Here is a 22,468-nt window from a genome sequence, read left to right on the forward strand (position 1 = left end):
AATACTTAGCTCGCGATGTTCGTTCACTCGCACTTAAGTCTGCCTACGTCTATCGCATAGCTAGCTTCCTCGCCTCCTCAATTCCTCATTAGAACTCAACCTGGTGATAAGAGACACAAACCAATATCCGATGCAAAAATAAACAGAAAAGAAAGAAAACTAACCTAAGGACTCGGGTTGCCTCCCGGGAGCGCTTGTTTAATGTCTTTAGCTCGACCCATCTTACTCAAATAGGAGGGGGTTCTGGGGGAATGGGTCTTGGAGGAATGGTTTGAAGTGGAATGGGGTTGGATGAGACAAATTCAGCTGATTTGGTGTGGCTTCGATCGAAGTGATGTAGCTCTTGATTTACCTTACTGACCGACCGAAACTTGAGTGGTGGTAATTGGGGGTCAGCATGGAAGTCGGATGAAAGAGGTGGTGGATCTCTTTGAATATCAGTTTGGGGGACTGCTCGACTCGAGATGGGAATAGTCTCAGACGAGTAAACAACCAGTTCAACTTTATGTGATTTTACATCGAATTTTTGCTTTTGTGAACATGGTTGATCAAACTGAACGTCTTTCTTGTGTTCCTTCAGGCGTGAAGGAAATGGAGCCGGTGGTGGTCTTCGCGGTGGAGATACATACTTTGGTTCTGTCTCCTCACAATTCATGCTCAAATGTTCATCTGTGGTCAAAGAGTTAGGTTTATAATCCAAATACGCATTAGAACACTTACCTTCCTTGATGACTTGTTGTGTGCCTAACTCAGATTGGTCCACATCCTTCAGTGGTATGGTGTTAAGGTACTCTCCAGGATCAATTTCTGTTTGTTCCGTGAGAGTTTCTTGCGACCACACTGATGAGGAGATAAGATTAGCGAGTCGATTGTTAATGAGCTCGAGTCGCGAATTCACATCCCTCATGTAGCCCTTTAGCTCATTAAAAATGTTCTCCTGTTTCTGCAAAACCTGAATAAACATGTATTTTATATCAGAATCTACCTCTTGTTGAGTTTGAAGTAGTGGATAAACGTATGCCTCCTGAGGTGGTTCTTCAAAATGGTAGTATGCCTCATAACCCTGATCGTAGTGAAATGGGGATCTAGGCTGATACGCTTGAAATTCATAGGATCCATGATTTTGGTGGTCATTGAAATCCCAATGTGGAGCATTTGGAGCATATGAGTCATAGGAGAAATTTGGATAGTTCGTCCAATCAGGATTAAAAGAGTTGTCATACAACACGTCATTCATGAGATAGCTTATATCCATAATTCTCTACTCATGCTCTTGGAGAGGGTATACCTGCACACACTAAAGAAACCAAGGAGAAAAACGAGACAAGGCGAAAGACGCAAAACACACAAAAAAAAAACACCCAAAGACTCAAGAAAATTGAAAAACAAACAATGACGCAAAAGACTCAGAAAACAAGACTCCGGAAAGGACTAAGACCTAGGCTCAAAGGAATCTTTATCGTAGCGCTAAACTATTCCCCGGCAACGGCGCCAAAAACTTGATAACGCAAATCTAGGTGTATAAATAAGCTCAAGTAATAAAAGACCTCTGAAAATAAAGCGATAAATAAACTAAGTAAATCAGATAACTAAACCACCGTAACTTCGGGATAACCTTAATGCGTAGGGATTGTTTCTAAGGATGGAGAATCTACGAATATCGAACTCTAAACGGAGATCTCAAGTTCTAATACCAGATTTGGCTCTCTCAAGTCCTAAATCCACTATCCAATAATTTAACCTATCGATCTCTCAACCTAATAGATTAAAATATCAAATGCATTAACAATCACTATCACAGTTCCTAAACCGGTTAACCTATCTTTCAATAGTCTTAATCAATTCATTCAATGAAATCGTTCCGAATCTAATCTCAACTCTCGTTGCAAATCAGAATCTATAATCAATCAATCAACTGGTCAAGAAGATCAAAAGCAATAAACTCAATTCAATTAAACCGCCGAGTATCGATAACGTAGTCTCGGAAAATAAAAACCAAACAAATCCCTACAAGGTTAAATCCCTAGCTACAGTGAAACGACTACTCACTACCCATAACAACGAACGAGTTCAAATCAATAAGAAGAAACATAGAAACAGATAAAGAAGACTCGTAGCGATCTCTCGACGACGATTCTTCAATCTCTTCTCCCGGGAAACTCCGTCTTGATTCTCTCTCGAGTTCTTTGGCTTCTGCTGTGATCTCTCGATGACTTTTGAAGCCCAAGACGTCTCCTATTTATTTGCTTGGCAGCTGGGCTTCTTCCTTTGCTGAAAACGGAGGTCCGGATGCAAAATAGGAAGTTTTCCCGTAATGCAACACGGCCGTGTCGAATGCAATACGGTCCGTGTCAATTCTCTGTTAAAAATCTGCACTTTAGACATGGGTTGAACACGGGCGAGTTTGAATCAACACGGCCGTGTCGAATGACAACACGGTCCGTGTCAATTATCTGAGCAAAACTTCACTTTTTTCAGCACGGACACAACACGGCCGTGTCGAATGCAACACGGTCCGTGTCGATTCTTCAACTCGAACATGCTTGACAGATTTGCTCATAACTTTCTGCTCCAATGTCGGATTTGTGCGATCTTAGTGTCTATGCGTAGATATTGAAGAGAGCTTTCCAATGAGGTAGAGAACACGCAATTTGGACTTGTAGAGTGAAAGTTATTGGACTTGCAAGATTTGACTTTTTAGGCTTCGTGTTTTTCCCCGGAACAACTCCAAATGTTCCCGTTTCGTCTGTGATGTTCCGTAGTCCATGTTTTCCACTCCTTTTGCTCTCTTTTATGCATGAATACCTGTTTTGACACCAAAGAAAGCAACCAAGCAATATCGAGACCAAATGTGCTCTAGAATGCCTATAAATATGCAAAACCGAGTAAAATGCACTAGACATCCTATACCAAAATACATGTTATCAATCCTCTGGAAGTAGCTTTGGAAGCTATTAGAGGAGATGGATACGTGGACAATGAAGAGGTAAACGAATATCTTCGTGTACTAGATAGTTGTGCGGAGGACGAAGCTAACATCCAATCCGCATCAATGTCTGTCGCAGCTCTCTGCAGAGTAGACCATGTCCAAAATGGTGAAAGGAGTCTGGAAGACTATTCCCCATCGCCAAACAAACTCGAGTTTGACGACAACTCCAACTAACGAGAACAAGAGAAACAAGTGATTGGGATGTAAACTCAGCCCCTAAGGTCAAAATGAAACCCTTGCCTTCTGGACTGAAATACATATTCCTAGGGAAAAAGGAAACATATCCAATTATAGTCAATAGTGCCTTAACAGAAGTTCAGGTCGAGAAATTGCTAGACTTATTCAGGCAATATAGAAGAGCAATAGGATATACTCTAGATGACATAAAAGGGATAAACCCGTCATTATGCATGCATCCCATCCACTTAGAGAATGAAGACAAGTCCTCAGTAGAACATCAACGTGGACTCAACCCCACGATGAAGGAAGTAGTAAAAAAGGAGGTACCGAAATTGTTGGATGCCAATATCATTTATTCTATTTCAGATAGCTCATGGGTAAACCCAATGCACGTGGTACCTAAAAAAGGAGGAATGACAGTGATCACGAATGAAAAAAATGAGCTAATACCGATACAAACTGTCACTGGTTGGCGTATGTGCATCGATTACAGGAAATTGAACACCGAAACTCGAAAGGATCATTTGCCACTTTCGTTCATCGATCAGATGTTGGAAAGGCTAGCCCTGCATTCATATTTCTGCTTCCTTGATGGATTTTTGGGATTCTTCCAAATCCCGATTCATCCGCAAGATCAAGAAAAGACGACATTCACATGCCCGTATGGGACATTTGCGTATCGCAGAATGTCATTCGGCCTCTGCAACGCACCCGCTACTTTCCAGCGATGCATGATGCCAATATTCTCTGACATCATAGAGGACGTAATGAAAGTATTCATGGACGATTTCTCTGTTCACGGACCCTCTTTGGACTTGGCAAACCTCCAGAAAGTTTTAGATCGATGCATACAAGAAAATCTAGTACTTAATTAGGAAAAGTGCCATGTAATGGTACAAGAAGGCATTGTGCTAGGACACAAGGTATTATCAAAAGGGATAGAAGTAGATAAAGCAAAAATCGAAATAATTGAGAAACTATCGCCCCCTCACAATGTCAAGGCAATATGAAGCTTCTTGGACCATGCAGGATTCTATCATAGATTCATTAAAGATTTTTCTAAGATCTCGAGACCCCTTACCGAGTTGTTATGCAAAGACACCGCATTCAACTTTTCAACTGAATGTCATCAAGCGTTCAAAAAGCTGAAAGAAGCTCTAATCTCACCTCCAGTAATCCAACCTCCGGATTGGAGCCAACCTTTCGTACTAATGTGTGACGCTAGTGATGTCGTCGTAGGAGCTGTGTTAGGGCAACATAAGGATAAGAAACTACACGCCATATACTATGCTAGCAAGACGCTAGATGATGCTCAAGTCAATTACACCACCATGGAGAAAGAATTATTGGCGGTAGGCTTCGCATTTGAGAAATTCAGGTCTTATCTTGTAGGTTAAGTGATAGTATATACAAACCATGCGGCCCTAAGATACTTGTTGTCGAAGAAAGACGCAAAACCGCGCATGATCCGATGGATCCTCCTCCTACAAGAATTCGATTTGGAAATCAAGGACAAGAGGCGGACCGAAAATGGTGTCGTCGATCACCTATCTAGGATCGTGATAGAACACAACATCCCTATCGACGACACTGTACGAGATGAGCACGCCTTCGCAGTCGTTAAGAAAGATGTCATACCTTGGTATGTTGATATAGTTAATTATTTGGCAGTTAATATCCTCCCTTCTGATTTGAACTACAATGGTAAGAAGAAATTGATGAAAGAAACACGGAACTACTTTTGGGATGAATTATATCTGTTCAAAAAGGGGACGGACAGGTATTCAGACGATGTATTCCTGAAAAAGAGATAGATAAGTGATCCACCATTGTCATTCGACGATATGAGGACACTTCCCTGCCTCAAAAACAGCGGCAAAAGTCTTGCAAGCAGGTTTTTACTGGTCAACGATGTTTAAAGATATCTACCAATTTGTCAGCGCCTGTGACTCTTGACAAAGAACGGAGAACATTTCTAAGAGTCATGAAGCGCCACAAAACTATATCCTGGAGATAGAACCATTTGACGTATGGGGAATCGACTTCATGGGTCTGTTTCCTTCTTCTCAGGGGAACATGCATGTCCTTGTTGCAGTAGATTACGTCACAAAGTGGGTCAAAGTACTAGCTAGCCCTGGGAACGATTCCAAAACAGTGATGAAAATGTTTAAACAGATTATTTTCCCTAGATTCGGAGTCCTGCGAGTGGTCATTAGTGATGGGGGAACACACTTTGTAAACAGGACGATCGCATCGTTGCTAAAGAAATACGGAGTCCATCATCGGATAGCAACAACGTATCATCCCCAGACGAATGGACAAGCAGAGGTTTCAAATAGAGAATTAAAGACGATTCTTGAGAAACCTGTCTTTATCTCTCGAAAAGATTGGTCACTAAAAGCTAGATGACGGAGTATGGGCTTATCGAACGACATTTAAAACGCCAATTGGAATGATCCCCTTCCAAATGGTATATGGAAAAGCATGTCATCTACCAGTCGAGTTAGAACATAGGGCGTTCTAGGCAATAAAAAAATTAAATACGACTGGAAGTCTGTAGCAGAAAGGAGAAACCTACAACTGCATCATCTTGATGAAATATGACTCGATGCATACGAAAATGCAAAAATCTATAAGGAGCGAGTGAAAATATGGCACAATAGGAGAATTCTTTACTAGGAATTTAAAAAAAATGATAAGGTGTTATTGTTTCACTCACGGATGAAGATATTCCCGGAAAAACTTAAGTCGCGATGGTCAGGACCATTTACATCACTCATATATCCCCACATGGAGTAGTCGAAATTGTAGGAAAGTCCGGTCAACCATTCAAAGTAAATGTCTAGCGCCTAAAAATTTACAATGCGACTGATCATCCCAACCCTGGAATCACCTGGTTGCTCCAGGACCCTTTAGATAATTAGCGAAATAAAAGTCTAGCTGAAGACTTTAAAACAACGCTGGCTAGGAGACAACCTATTAATAAGAAAATTGATTATTCACATGCATTCTTATCACATTGCTAGTTTTTGAGATTACTTAACAGGTGGCAAAATTTCAAAGGAAAAGACGCAAAGTAACAAAGGAAAATACAAGCTTACACAGAAAGGAGAGTTGATCTACACACGAATTCAATCGAGCTAAGTCTTCTTACTCTTCTTTTACATCAGTACTTCTCTATTACTTCACTGTCTATTATTTTAGTTCGTACCCCACCGGGTTGGACTGACACTGCGGACGGTATCAAGTTTAAGTCTGGGGAAGGTCTAACGCCCTGATTAGCTCTCATTTCTAGCAATGGCATATCACGTTTCATGCATTTCTGCATACTTTTTAAATTTTTAAATTTTTTAAAAAAAAATATTGCATCCATCTGCATTAGTTTTGCATATCACTTACATTCTCCCCATGACATATATATTTAGAACTGCATTCGCATGAGCATATAGCTAAGACACATAGGAAACATGTATAGAAAATGTTTTTGAGAATGCTGGTTAGCTGACATATGAACGATAGAGTAGAGATTCTTTGATGTTTTAGTGAGCCGAACTTAGGTTTTCCTAGGTATAGACCGGATTGTCGAGTTTTATTCGAATTGGTTGATTGAACCTTGGAATAATAGCATTAGCTAGTGGGGTACACTAGAGTTTAGAGACCAGGACTGTTAGAACTGTCTAGCCAAGCGTAGAAGTTTCTCTAAGAACCGTTCCCCATTCGCAGAAATATTAGGCCCTAGTATAGTCGAACCGAGCTTATCCATTGTTTTACCACTCTTATTTTTAGCTCATTAGACAACAGGCTTCTCGTCCGGGGGTGGCGGCAATCATCACGAGATGAGCTATTGATGTCGCAAATCTAGGTGTAGAAATATGAATCAAGTGATAATTAACCTAGACTCAACAAATACCGCAAGTGCACGGATCGATTGTAGTAGCTAGGGTCGAACATAGAGACAAATAAACAACGGAATCAAATCCAAATCCAAATCTAGATCCAGAGGAGATAATATGAGTGGGAGAGCGTAGCAAAGCAAACAATAAAAATTGTTGTAAACTATGAATGATAAACACTGCAGGCTTCGGGATTGCTTTACATGCAAGGATCTTTCAAAGGATACAGACTTAATGGTTTATCTATCCAATCCAGGGAATTCAAGCTCTAAGGTAGAGATTAACTCTCCTAAGTCTAATCTCACTATCCAAGTTTAATCCTACTAATCTCCCAATTCAGTAGTCTAAAACTCTAGATGCATGAACGAACCTATCATGATTCCTAGGCAAATACCCATCTCCCGATGTGATACCTGTTCTATTTATTGAATTATTTCTAGATTATAATCTCATATGTGTATGTGAATTTAAACCCTAAGATTATTTAATCAAACAGACAACAAGATCAAACGCATTGAGAACAATTCAATAAACTGAATAGAATAAATAAATCCATAAAGTTTGGAATAAAAAACCAAAGATCCCTACATAGCAAATCCCTAACCCACAACTATGGAACTACTCGCTAAACATCGAGACGTCGGGGTTCATATCAATACAATAAAACATCGTAAAATAGAAGAAAGGAAGAATGCTTAGTCGATTTCCCAGCTTCGTAATCTCCGTCTTCTACTCTGATCTCTTGCCTCTTGATAATCTCCTTCTTTTTCTGTGCTCTAGGGTGTGTTTTCTATCAAAAGTATGAATGTTTTCGACCTTGGGGGCTAACCCTAGTTAATTCTTCTTTTTCTGGGCTAAAATTCGGAATATTTCCAAAATCTGGTAAGTGACCCGATCGTGTGGCTGAAAGTGACACGATCGTGTCACTTAGCAGTTTTGACGGACTTCACAAATTCGTTCATAACTTTCTGCTCCGATATCAGATTTGAGTGATCTTGGCGTCTATGCGTAGATATCGAAGAGACTTTCCAATGGTGTAGAGAATGCATGATTTGGACTTGTAGAGTGAAAGTTATTGGACTTGCAAGATCTGCCATTTTCTGAGCTTCATGTTTTCTCTGGAGACACTCCAAATGTTCCTGTTTCGTCCGTGATATTCCGTAGTCCATGTTTTCCACTCCTTTTGCTCTTTTTATGCATGAAAACCTGTTTAAACACCAAAGAACACAACCATGCAATATCCAAGCCAAATGTGTCCTAGAATGCCTACAAATATGTAAAACCGAGTGAAATACGCTTAGCATCCTATATCAAAACATCACCCGAAATACGTGTTATCAAACTCCACCATTAAACCTTTGCTTGTCCTCGAGCAAATGCTCTGGGAAAAACGGTCTGAAAGGAGGGCGAGACAATGACATAACTCAAAATGATAATCGAGAGCGAAACCTCTATCCGACCTAGATCCCCGTGAACAATGATCAAGTCTGTCTAGTATGATCATCTCTAAAGGATAATCATTCCTAGCCATGAGATCTATACCGCTACCTAGAACCAATCTAAGAACTTCAATCATCTACCAAGCATGTTTTTCGAACCTATTACACCATTCTACCTAATCGTATCTGGTCTACGCTTTCGGCATTCATTCTTTTTCTCTTTCTCTCCTTTGTTTTCTCATCTAGCTAGACTTTCTCTCTCTTTTTTTTTTGCTAGCATCTCGGGTTCCTAGAACGTTGAAGTTGAAGGGTTCCTAATCAATTTTGTTTTCGATTTTGTTTATTGGATAACCCGACCCACAACTTAGACCCGAACCATCGAATCGATGCACTCATATCCTCGAACGATTTTCGTTGACGAGATAATGACAGCGGAGTTTCGAGATGCTCACTATCTTTTTTTGCATATGAAGAAATAAGAATGCATTTGATAATAGACTTTACCAATTTCAATAAACATGGGAAAGGTTCTTATAGAAATTTTCTACTTGGCTAGACAACATCGATCCCATGTGTTCCAACCAACGATTTCTATCCCACAAGCCATTCTAGACAATCCTAAAGGTTAAGCAATCAATTCAACAAAACTTAGCCACGTTCAATGGATCACCATGTTTTCAAGACGTTTCTACTCTCTCATGCCATAAATCATCACATCAATGCTCAAAACGGTTTTATGCACGTGGTCTTATATATCCTAAACACTATATGTAAATGCGTAGTCCTAAAAACAAACTATATGATCTTAAAACATTCTATATGCACATGCAACTAAAAAGTGAAAAGAAAAAAAAGAAACATGCATGCATCACTACTCTAAATAGATATGGTGTGGTGTTAGACGAATCATCTCCCAGACTTGAACTAGACACTGTCCTCGGTGTCAATTCTCATCTAGTAGAGGCAACCATTAAAATGAGTCAAAAGAGAAGAAAATAAAAAAGGGTAAAGAATACATAGCTCGCGATGTTTGTTCACTCGCAGTGAAGTCTGCCTACGTCAATCGCATAGCTAGCTTCCTCGCCTCCTCAGTAGCTCCTCATTAGAACTCAACCTGGTGATAAGAGACACAAACCAATATCCGATGCAAAAAGAAAAACAAGAAAAGAAAAACTAACCTACAAACTCAGGTTACCTCCCGGGAGCGCTTGTTTAGGGTCGTTAGCTTGACCAAACCTTCTCAACTACCATACGGGTCTAAGAGGCAAAGATTATCGACGCCAACCTGGATCATGAAGTATAGGAGCATAATGGTCTGATAGGGTAGTTACCTGTCTAACTGAGTGAGAGGGGTCGTGAATGTCCATGTGAGGTAAAAATGAGTCATGTGGCTGATTAAGATCCTGACACGATCGTGTGGAAATGGGAGACCCGATCGGGTAAGTCATCTGTAACTTTGAGCTCTGGATCAGTGCTGGGACACAATCGTGTTGCGCAGTAGACACGATCGGTTCAACTTGATGTATCTTTCGTTTCTGGATCAAGGATGGGACACGATCGTGTGGTGGGGATGACACGATCGGGTCAACTACATGTATCTATCGGTTCTGGGTAGTAGATGAGGCACGATCGTGTGGTGGGGATGACACGATCGAGTCTACTGCGTATGCTGGATCAACAAAGTTGTTTCCGTGCTCCAGAGTCTTTTCTGCCGATGGTCCTAGGACGTCGATGAAACATGCAAGTCTTGTTGATGACGGTTGTTTAAGGTTTTTGTCCAACGTGAATTCCACCGTCTCATCTACGATCTTCATGGTCAGCTTACCTGCTCTAACATGGATAACAACATCTGCAGTGTTAAAGAATGGACGGCCAAGAATAATAGGTACCTTAGAGTCTTCGTCCATGTCGAGAACCACGAAGTCAACCGGGATATAGAAATTCCCAACTTTTAGTGGCACATCGTCAAGTATCCCAGCAGGGTATTTAACGGAACGATCGACAAGTTGAAGAGTCATTCTAGTGGGTTTTAGCTCACCCACATTCAGCTTCTTGAAGATCGATAATGGAAGAAGACTGACGTCGGCTCCTGGATCACAGAGTGCACGATTGATGGAAACATTACCCAATTTACAAGGGATTGAAAAACTACCTGGATCGGACCGCTTTGGAAGCTCATGTTGGATCAAAGCGCTGCATTCGGCAGTAAGCGCTACGATTTCTTTCTCAACGACCCTCTTTTTGGTCAGGATATCCTTCAAATACTTCGTGTACGAGGGAATCTGCAAAATAGCATCAGTGAATGACATTGTTACCTCGAGTTTCTTCAGCATCTCAACGAACTTTGCGAATTGGCTGTCTTCGTTGTGCTTCCTCAGGCGAGATGGGAATGGTACTGGTGGTGGCCTAGGAGGAGGAGGCACGTAAGCCGGTTCAGGTTCATCATCGGGGATGTCTACAATTGCAGTCTTCGAGCTTTTTTCTTGCTCAACCATTGGTCGGTCTTCAACGTTTACCTGCTTACCATTCCTCAAAGTAATTGCATTGACATGTTCACGGGGGTTAGTCTCAAGTTTACCTGGAAGAGATCCAGACGGTCTTTGAGAGGCTAATGCTAGCTGAGCAATCTGGTTGTCTATGAGCTTGAAGTGAGCATCGATGCTTGCGAACTGAGCTCGAAATTCCTGATTCGCCTTCTCCTGATTTTGTATAAACTGTATAAGCAAAGTGTGCATATCGGGGTTGGATTCAGGATTACCTGGAGGTGTGGCATTGATATAGGATTGCCTAGGACCCCTGGATTGAAAAGCAAAACTGGGAGGAATCCTCTGGTTCGAGTTGTTGGATGCTCTGAAGTTGTTCGGTACGGGGTTCTCCACATTATTTGACTTGTAGGAGAGATTGGGATGATTCTTCCACCCCGGATTGTACGTGTTCGAATAGGAGTTATTGTCCACATAGTTCACACCTTCGACTCTCTCATCCAATGCGTACATACCGAGCTCTTCTTGTGTTGGCGTCAAATGCTTGGTCTTAGAGGGTCGGTTGGAATCTTCGAACTTAGCATTGAGGACAGGCAATTGTTCGAGAACCATTTGCATGGTCTGATCATTGCATTCCCTTGGCAGATCTCTAGAGTACTCGTTCGGAGTGTCTTCTTCTTGGGTCATCATCTCAATAAGTTCTTCTAACTCAGCAAATGACTTGTTCGGGATGCGCCCACCACAAGAAGCTCGGATCAAAGTTTTGGTATCCATTCTGAGTCCTCGAAAGAAGGTGTTGATCAGGTTGTTCTTGTCAAGCCCGTGATGAGGGCAAGACTTCTGATATCCTTTGTACCTCTTCCAAGCGTTATAAAGGCTTTCCCCGTGATCTTGCTTGAATGAATGAATGCCAGAAAGAGCTGCTTGAGTGCGGTGAGCTGGGAAATTTTTTGACATAAACTGCACTTCCAACTGTTCCCATGTGTGGATGGAATCGGGTGTTAGATCGTAACACCATTCCAAAGCAGCATCCAAGAGAGTCCAGGGGAAAGCAATCAAGTGGAGTGTATTCTCTGTCACCCTGTTATCTCTCTTGATAGAACGACACTGTTGGTTTAGTGCTCTATGATGTATTGTTATGCGAGTTTTATTATGATACATTTGATGTATTGACACTTTCTATGAGTTTACAGATGAGTGTTTGATTCATTACGTATTGTGCATACTTGATATGTTATGAAATCCATGTATTGTTATGAACAATATTAAACTCTCTATTCATGTATCATTGTGGGAATAATGATATACTAAGACTAGTATGATGTGTGATTGATGATCATATAGATGATCATAGGTATTGGATACAATCACAATCATAGGTATTCGTTGGAGAACAGAATACTGGATTGACCCGCATGAGATTGTCACATGGACTAGCATCATGACTTGAATCTCATATGGCGGTTCCATGATTGGATCCTAAGACCTGAGATATCTACGAAATCCAACATGAGGAGTTGCGTGCTTTGAATACGTCAAACGTCCTGCGTAACAGGAGGACTATAAAGACGTGTATCAGGTACGAAACGAATCATGTGCTGGATTGTAGATAGTCAAGGCGGGATTTGTACCTCTCGTAAAAGAGAGAGATATCACTGGGCCCCTCGTGTGAGCGAGACTGTAGAAATGTGTGGCCGCACTATAGACGAACGTCGTCTATTTCAGACAGTCGAACTCAGTGAACGAGAAAGCAGTCGAATCAGATAAGGTGGCTTGTCCATGCCTTATGTTCGACATATGATATCGCGATACAAATGGATCATCAGCCGTAATCATCACTGGCGTTCGTAAGATCATGAACAAACTCTATTCGAGATAGGTAGTCATAGTGTCTTGCTAGAGACCGCCTATGACTTGTATATCCGAAATAGAGATTTCGGGTTATACTGCTATATCGAATGAGTATACAGGGTCACACACGTAGGGAAGGACGAAACGCACGAGAAAACGACGGAAAAACCGAGACGAAAGGGGCTGGAACAGACGGACCGAAAGAGTTAGGCCCGACGGTCCGCCAAGTCCAGACCCGACGGTCCATATTTAGACGCAGACCGTCTGTTCTAAGTGTTAGAACGGACGGTCCACGTAGACGGCAGACCGTCTGTTCTGGCTTGTCTGGAACGGACGGTCCACGTGTGTAGACCGTCCATTCTGGCTCGCGATACAAAACCGAATAGCAGATTCGGGTCCTAGCAGACAAGTTCCAATCGTTGGAATCCATCCCGAGGTGTGGACACGTGTAGAGGGCGAGGTAATCTTCCTCCCTTTAGTGATCGGACGAATGGATCAATTGAAACAGGCCCCGGATCGATTGAGGTCAGCGTTCTAACGTTTCTACGTAAACATGCATGCATGGTTCTAGGGTTTCTTCAAAATTTTGTTTTATATCCGTTGCGCAAACCCTAGAATCGATCTCTTATGAATAGGATTCGCTCATGAGATCCTAGGAAAACCAACAGGGTATCAGAGTTTGGTTGCTCTGTTTTGATTTCTGAGAACCCCATCACGCACGTTTTAGGATTTGAATTGTTTAAATCCATGTTTGCTTTGAGTTCTATGCATGTTTGATGATTGAATCTATGGTAGATTGCATGTTTCATTTGCATAGAGTGCAGGAGTTCGAATTTTGAAAGTACAGAAGAATTTGGATCAGTTTCGGGTCTAATCGGGGCGGAAAACGCGGAAAAACGTGATCTGACCACGAAGACCTAGCCTAGACCGTCCGTTCTGAGTATGCCAGACCGGACGGTCCAGGGGTGACGGACTGAAGTTAGATCGAAAGGTCTGGACCGTCCGTTCTGAGTCTGTGGACCGTCCGTTCCAGATAGTCTGAGTACGGACCGTCCGTTCTGGCTCACTAGATCGTCTGTTCCATGGCTAAGAGTCGACCGTCCGTTCTGCAGCTATGGACCGACCGTTCCGTCTGTTCTCCAAGGCTGGTCCGTCCGTTCCACACCTGGAACGGACGGTCCGAGGCCCAAACTCCGATATTTTTCCGTTTTCTAATCCGATTATGCAATTGTTGCTTAATCTGATTGACTGTGACTCAAATAGACATGATTGATTCTTATGGATGGTCCATAGTGAATGAATGCATGTAACTTAATCAAGATATTGGATATGCTTGATTGAGTGGGAGCTTCGTGAGACTTAACGGTACAGATGAGACGAGTATGCAATGATATTCGATATCATAGTCTCATAAAAGGATCTAAGAGTCACATTGGATGTGATTGGCATTAAATGTCTACCTAAATAGCGTAATGCTGAGTATAACAACTCATTCTTATGTGAAATACGGATCTTAGTCCCATATAGAAAATTATTGTAGGGTTAATTTTTTGTATGGGAATATAGCTTGTAGATACATCTATGTTGTCGTTGATTGATGATGGACTAGCTGGTAGTAGATCATTAATAAGTTGTCGTTGATTGATGATGGACTAGCTGGTAGTAGATCATTGATAGAATCTGCATGTAGATGTGTTTTCGTTTTATTTTGTCTTTTTCTGTAGAACATAACGTCGATCGGTAGTATACCGAAGTTGACGATGCGATCTGTCCTTATGAAGGATAAACCTCTTACCACGGCTTCTAGATCGATCATTGATGCTTATTGGAAGCATGTGGATGATGATCTGAACAAGTCTAGCTTGATATTTGGAAAACGTGACTTCGAAATTGCGTAAGCAATTAGAGGACATGGACGATTCTTTGATAGTTGATCAGTAGAATGCGTCATTCCAAAAGAAAGCTGAGAACCACGGAAAGAGTAATATGGTAGTTGTTGGAAAGAGTTTCAGCAAAAGGAAGCGTTCCAAGAGCAAGGGCAAGAGGAAAGTGACAAGCGTTGTCATTGAACCTAAGTCTAAGTCCAAGAAGGAAGAGTGTTATTTCTGTCATGTCGTTGGGCATTGGTATAGAAATTGTAGACTCGACCTGGAAGATCAGGAGAAGAAGAAGCTTAGAGAAGCATCGACTTCTGGTGTCTTCGTTATAGAGGCTAATTTGTTTACTTCTACATCGTGGGTATTAGATACCGGAAGTGCCTCGCACATTTGTTGAAATGTGCAAGGGCAGCGAAGAAGTAGACAACTGGCAAAAGGAGAAGTAAATCTCCGTGTTGGGAATAGAGCAAAAGTTGCTGCATTAGCCGTCGGGACTTATGATCTGACTTTACCTTCTGGCCTTGTATTGGAGTTGCATGATTGTTATTTTGTTCCTGCTATCAGCAAGAACATCATAACGATTTCATGTTTAGACTCGGACGGTTTCAGATTTGTTATTGAGAACAAAGGTCTGTCCATTTATAGAGGTGATTCGGTAAAGGTTACCAGTTTAATGGCCTTTATGTTTTGGATGACGAACCGTCAAGATACAGGTCTATCTATAACGTTTGTACCAAACGGTTTAAGCCGAATGACTTAAACCCGACCTTCCTCTGGCATTGTCGTCTAGGCCATATAAACGAGAAGCGCATTCAGAAGCTTCATTCTGAAGGTCTTCTGGATTCGTTTGACTTTGAGTCTCTTGAATCTTCCGAGTCTTGTTTAGTGGGTAAGATGACGAAGCATCCTTTCAAGGGGAAAGGATAGAGAGCGACAAAGTTACTGGAACACCACAGTGGAATGGCGTGTCTGAACGGAGAAACCGAATACTGTTAGACATGGTTCGGTCGATGATGAGTCAGACAAATCTTCCGAAGTTCTTTTGGGGCTATGTTTTTAGAGACCGCTGCGTACCTGCTGAGGAGTCCAACGAAGTCGGCTGAAACGACGCCATATGAGATTTGGACAGGGAAGCGTCACGCGTTGTCGTTTGTCAGAATTTGGGGTTTACGTGAAGCGCCAGATGACTGATAAGTGTTTATTTGTAGGCTACCCTAAGGAAACAAAGGGCTACTACTTCTATATTCCGGCAGAGAACAAGGTGTTCATTGCTAGGAATGCTACTTTTATGGAGCGAGAGTTCGTCTCCAAAAGAGTCAGTGGGAGTAGGATCGAACTTGAGGAAGTTCGAGAGAAACAAGTAGACGCTGAGCCAAGTGAACAAGTTGAAGACGTTCAACCTGATTCACTGTCGGTTGTGACTCAACCTTCGACGAGTGAACCTCGGAGATCAGGCAGGATTCGCCAAGAGCCTGTGAAATACGGATTTCTCGTGACTGGGAATGAGGAGATCATGTTATTGGAACATGATGAGCCTACCACATACCCAGAGGCTATGGCGAGTCCGGATTCCGAGAAATGGCGCGAGGCTATGAAGTCCGAGATGCAATCCATGTCAGACAACCAAGTATGGACTCTGGTTGATGCATCTGAAGGGATAAAACCCATCGGATGAAAGTGGATCTTCAAGAAGAAGACCGACATGGATGGCAACGTGCATACGTATAAGGCATGACTTGTGGCGAAAGGATTCCGTCAAATTCATGGTATTGACTATGTTGAGATCTTTTCGCCTGTAGTTATGCTGAAGTCCATCATGATCCTGCTTGCCATAGCTGCATATTACGACTATGAGATATGGAAAATGGATGTCAAGACCGCATTCCTTAACGGGTGCTTGACCGACGATGTGTACATGACACAACCCGAAGGTTTTGTCGATCCAAGGAACCCGGGGAAGGTGTGCAAGCTTCAGAGGTCCATTTATGGACGGTTGCGGAAAATGCGGTGGTTTCTCTCCTTCCACAACTCGTAAACTGCAGTTTGAGCGATCAGCCTGCTGATTGTCTTCATGTTCCTTGCAAAGTCGTTGCTCGGATTGTCTATCCATGATAGGCAACTTTGTAGGTCCTCCGGTGGGTTAGGCCAACAGTAAGAGCCAAAGAAACTCCATAGTTGCTTGTTGTAGGAGCATTTGAAGAAGAGGTGTTGATGTATTTCCTCTTCCCCTCCACAAAGGTTGCATGAGGTATCTGATATGACACCCCAACAGTTGAGGTGGTCTTTCGTCGGAAGTCGGTTGTGCATCGCTTGCCATTGAACAAAGGCATAGCGAGGAACATAGTGTTGAAACCAAACAAGTGAATACCATTGGACCGCCGGTTTGGGTGTCGGAATTTGGTTCCAAGTGGTTGACGATTTGAAGGTAGGCTTGAAGTCATTGTCACCATGCTTCCAGAGTACTAAATCTGGCCCTTGGTCAGCAGTAGGTGGCTGTGTTCTAGCCAATAATGTGTGCAGCTCCTGGATTCGGTCCGACCTTGCTCCTGGTAGATTCCATGCGTCACCTCTTGTTGCTTCCCATACAGTAGCATTCCTAGGCAGCCAAAGTAGACTAGGTCCGTTTCCTCCAATGTAGGCAAGCAAGGGCCCTAGTTCAGTCCAATTGTCGTGCAAGAAATGTGTTGTCTTCCCATCCCGTAGCTAGATTTTGATGAGGGATCTTGCCTTGTCTTCGACCCCGAGTAGTTTCCGAAGATTCCACGAGAAGTGTGTAGCTGGTTTCGTGTCCCAGAAGCCCTTGGATTTGAAGATGTTATAGCGCGTCCATGCCACCCACAACGAACCTGACTTTGTAAACAACAACCAAATTAGTTTTAGTTTGAAAACAACATTATAGTCCTCGATTCGTCTTAGTCCTAGGCCACTTTCTTTTCGCGGCTGGCACATCGTCTCCCATGATATTTGGTGCATAGCTCTTCCATTCCCTCTTGAGTCCCAAATGAATTTGGAGCATAGGCTATCAACTTGCTTAACAAAGAATCTCGGTAATACAAATATTTGGCTCCAAGAATTTATAAGACCATAAATAACAGAGGCAATCAATTGGACTTTCCCGACAGCAGAGAGAAACCGAGTTGTCCATACGCTGAGCTTGTCTTTAATCCGCTGGAGTAGAGGTAGGTAATCAGCCTTTGTTAATCTCCAAGGGCAGAGCGGAACCCCTAGGTACCTCACCGGTAAGGTACCCTTGTTGAACTCTACAGTTGAGCAGATTTCATTTGCTAGATTATCAGCAAATCCTAAAAGGAACAACTCCGTTTTTGATTCGTTGATGCGGAGGCCAGAATGCTTGCCAAAGGTATCTAACACTTTCTTAATCTCACGAAGCGACTGCAAATCCCCTTTCAAGAAAACCATGATGTCGTCAGCAAATGAAAGGTGGGAGATTATCGGCTTGCACATTTCGGGTGAAGTTGAATCCGGTTGTCCGTAACTCCTTTGTCCAACATTCTTGACAAGATCTCCATGGATAAAATGAATAGGTATGGAGAGATCGGATCATCTTGACACAGACCTCGCTTGCCTTTGAAATATCCCGCTAGCTCCCCATTGATAGATATCGAGAACTTCGGGGTGGTGACACATGTGCCAATCCAAGCTATGAATGTCGTGGGCAGATTCATAGCTTTTAGAATTCTTAAAATAAAGTCCCAGCTGATTGTGTAATGCCTTACGGAGGTCGACTTTCAGCATAGCGCTGGGTGATGAGGACGGCCGGTTATAGTCTCGTATAAGCTCTGAGGCTAGCAAGACATTTTCAATCATAAGACGTCCCTTCAAAAAGGCAGATTGGTTGTGTTAGATGACAGAGTCCAAGATTGTTCTTAGCTTCTTGGCGAGTAGGATGGATATGATCTTGTACACAGTATTGCAGCAACTTATCGGCCGAAAGTCTGTAAGAGTGACAGCCCCCGGTTTCTTTGCAATTAATGTGATGGTCGTTGCATTTAGTTGCCCAAGAAGTTTTCCTGTTAGAAAGACGTCCTGCACAGCAGCTATAAGGTCATTCCCAACAATTTCCCAAGCAGCCACAAAGAATTCTTTCGGGAAGCCGTCTGGTCCCGGAGCCTTGTTATTGGGCATGCTGAGTAGTACTGATTTTATTTCCTCTGTTGTGGGTATTCTAATAAGCTCACTTGCTATTTCAGCGCTACAAGAGAAGTGCAAAATATCCCTCAGCCATTCATCAGGAGGGCTGCAGACACTGGGGTCTTGTCGGCCAATAAGGTCTGAAAAGAATTCCACGGCATGTTGTTTGATATCCTCTCTGTTCTCCAACCTCTGTCCATGTTGGTCTTCTAGGAAGTGTATATGATTTTTAGCAACTCTACCCTTCGCTAGCCTGTGGAAGTACCCCGTGTTCTTGTCGCCCAGCCTCAACCAGTTTATCCTTGACCTCTGTCGGTAGAATGATTCCTCAGCAGCCGATAGGATTGCCCATTCTTTTCGGATGTGTTGTTCTGCTGCCACGTCTGCTGTTGGGGAAGTTAAGAGTAGGTGCTGAGCCTGTTTAAGCTTGTTACCAACCTCTTGGACCCGCTTGGAAATATCACTCAATTGAGTTCGGTTCAATAATCTCATGGGGTTCTTAACTGCCGCTAGAGCTTTGCAGAATCTGAATTGGCTTGTTCCCACCCAATTGTTTATGTTCCAACCATCAATGACAACCTGCAAGAACTCAGAATGTATTGTAAGGTGATGGAAGAATTTAAATGGTTTCCGAACCTTATCATGCTCCATAGGAAGGCGCACTAAGCATAGTGAATGATCGGATGGCCCTGGTTCGACGAATTCAGCGAACACGTCCAGATACTGCTCATGCCATTTGTCGTTACACATTGCCCGATCCAGCTTGACAGCCAAAGGGTTTAGGGTGTTCTTGTTGCACCATGTGAAGTGTAGACCTCTGCTAGTTATGTCTGTTATTGCCAAGGTATTGACACAGTCTTCAAAGTCCGTCATTCCTTGGGTTTGTTGGTGGATCCTCGGGTAGTCTGAGTGCTCCGAGGGGAATAATATCTGGTTGAAGTCCCCAGTAATGAGCCAGGGTGAACTGAGTACCGGTTGGTAGCCGGAGATATGCACAAGTTCCCTCCATAAATCTTGTCTTTCTGATACTTGGTTGCTCGCATATACTATTGTTGTGGTGAAAGAGCGGCTGGAACCAACGTTCGGACTGGGGTAGAAGATGCCACATGTGACTGCTTGTTTCGAAACTTGGTATATGGCACTGTTACTGTAGGATCCCAAACAATCCAAATGCGACCAAATCCATCTTGAGTGTAGTTACAGAAATGTTTCCATCCATCCGGCACAGCATGAGTGATTCTACTTGCATTAGCCGCTTGAATGTGAGTCTCCAGCAATCCACCTACTAGCACTTTATTGTCCAAAATCCACTTTCTAACCAAAAATTGCTTCGAATGGCCATTAAGGCCTCTTATATTCCACGCAAAAAACATGGGCTATCCGATGTGTAATTAATTATCTCTCGTGGCTTTGCGGCCACGTTTTTTCAGCTTCTCTTTCCTAGAGGAGGATCCCGATTTCTTTATTTGTTGATTCGCAGATGTTGTACCAGTAGCTGGCTCTGGTGTTTCCTTACCCTGCTTCAGTGATGATGCTTCTTCCGGTTCTTTCGGTGGCTGCTGAGCCTATACAGGAGGAGTCATGGGAGGGAAGAGTGAATCAGATCCTTTCTCCAGTAGATTCTTTCCGTCTTCACGAGTCTGTGTTATCTCTGGTATCTCTTGCTGGATTACCCCTGGTTGGATTAGGTCAGCCACTATAGCAGAGGATGATGTAGCTGCTAAAATCTTTTCCTGTGGGTTGGCTTGTGCCTCCTGCCTAATTATTTGGCCTTGCTGTCGGTTGCTGTGCCTGGTGACAAGCTTCCATATTTGTGTTGATGGTTCAACACTAGGAGGTGGAGGGTGTTTCAGACAGTGTTTGGCGTTGTGGCCCGTCTCCTTGCATAGATTGCATTGTGGTGGAAGCCATTCATATGTCACCTCGATGAAATGTTCTCTTCCATCTGGTAGATTGACCGCTACCCGACTCGGTAAGGGGTATCGGAGTAGGACTTCTGTGTAAATTCTTGCTACAGATACATTATCTTTAGCAGCCGTCGACCGATCAAAGTATATAGGTTGTCCCACCCCTGTGGCAATTCTGCTTAGGCTGTCTGCATTGTACATCGACTGGGGCAGATTACGGAACGAGACCCATGTGGAGACGGCGTTCATGGGTGGCTTGTCTGGATTGTGGTATGGATTCCAAGAGGTGACGAACAAGGGACATTGTCCGACATACCAGAATTTTCTCGAGAGGATGTAGTTGCGGGCAGCTTCACTTGGTACTTTGAACAGGTAAGTGCCGCTACCGACGTCTTGGACCCTGATCCGAGTGCCACCACGCAACCATAGGGCGTTGACAACTCCGATTATCCGACCCATTGCAGGGGGCAGACCTTAGAATTAGCCAATCATAAATTCTTTCCACTCACCGATTGAGCCGGTGATCGATTCTTCAGGGATCGTTATGAGGGGAACTCCAGAGGCATGAGTACCCGGAGTACCGATGCGCTTGAGGCTACGGTTGTCAGGGTGCTTGCTCTAGGTCTCCGCCTGTTGTTTTCCAGGTTCAACAGGCTTTGTAAGGGCTACCGACTGATTTTCAAGCTGAGGTTGCTCTGTTCGACTCCGTATTAGCGAGACTTCGGACACTAGGAGAGCAGGCGAGGAAGTTGCTCTGTTCGATGCCGAAGGAGGGCATGACAGAGAGTTGCGCCGAACTAGTGACGGAGAGGGGCTACTTGTACGAGTGGCGGATGGCCTCTCTTCCAGCGGACCCTGTTGGTGTAGGTCGGCCGTAGTCTTCTGGATTTTCCAGCGTGGGTCGCTGATTCGGGCAATAGTGGAGAAGGGGGTGGGGGGCAGAGTCGACATCGATGGCCTTCAGTTGGAGGAGCGCCGAGAATCCCTTGCAAGGGTGGGGCTGATGCAGATCTCAGCCTTGGAGCCATATTTTTCGATTTTTGGTTGGGGGTTTGTTTTACTGACGGTAGTGGGCCAATCAGGATTTTCCGGTCTTGATTCCGGCCGGCCACGGAGTGCGGGTGAAGGCGGCTAGGGCTTCAGGATAGGGAGCGAAATGTAGCTTCAAGATCCATCATCATGGCTGGTTTCTGCCCGTGAATAAACATACATTACAACGAATAACATCATTTTTGGTAGGGGTGTCAAACGAGCCAGCTCGGATCATTTTGGGCTCGGCTCATTTGGCTCGGATCGTTTTGGGCTCAGCTCGTTAGGCTCGTTTTCTAACGAGCTAGAAAAACCTCGGCTCAGATCGCTCGCCAGTTTTCCGATCTGAACGAGCCGGCTCGTTGAGCCAAGGATATATAATATTTTTTATTTATATTTATTTTAAATATAATTATAAATTTAAATAAATACATAAAAATTTAATAAAACACCAATACCATTTAATATTTTTAATTATCACCATCATAATAATTAGTATATTTATAATATTATATAAACAATATGAAAAAAATTAATATAAAATTATATTAGAGTTTTTTTTATATAAATTTAATATATTTAAAAAAAATATCTGCTCGTTGAGCAGCTCGCCAACTCGCCGAGCCAGGCTCATTGAACACGTGTTCAATGAGCTCTGGCTCGTTAGG

The 22,468-nt window shown here is 43.1% G+C and overlaps 1 protein-coding gene across 1 annotated transcript; it reads right to left on the reverse strand.

Moving 5' to 3' along the window:
* Window positions 1–16,695: 16,695 nt before the first annotated feature.
* Window positions 16,696–18,177, reverse strand: LOC104816716. The gene is made up of 2 exons (XM_010545645.1): window positions 17,945–18,177; window positions 16,696–17,308 (listed from the first exon to the last, which is right to left on the reverse strand). The coding sequence occupies exons 1-2, from the start codon at window positions 18,175–18,177 to the stop codon at window positions 16,696–16,698; spliced, it is 846 nt and encodes a 281-aa protein (XP_010543947.1).
* Between the last annotated feature and the right edge of the window lie 4,291 nt (window positions 18,178–22,468).

The sequence above is a fragment of the Tarenaya hassleriana genome, unplaced genomic scaffold (assembly GCF_000463585.1).
Source record: "Tarenaya hassleriana unplaced genomic scaffold, ASM46358v1 Cleome255, whole genome shotgun sequence".
Classification (NCBI taxonomy): Eukaryota; Viridiplantae; Streptophyta; class Magnoliopsida; order Brassicales; family Cleomaceae; genus Tarenaya; species Tarenaya hassleriana.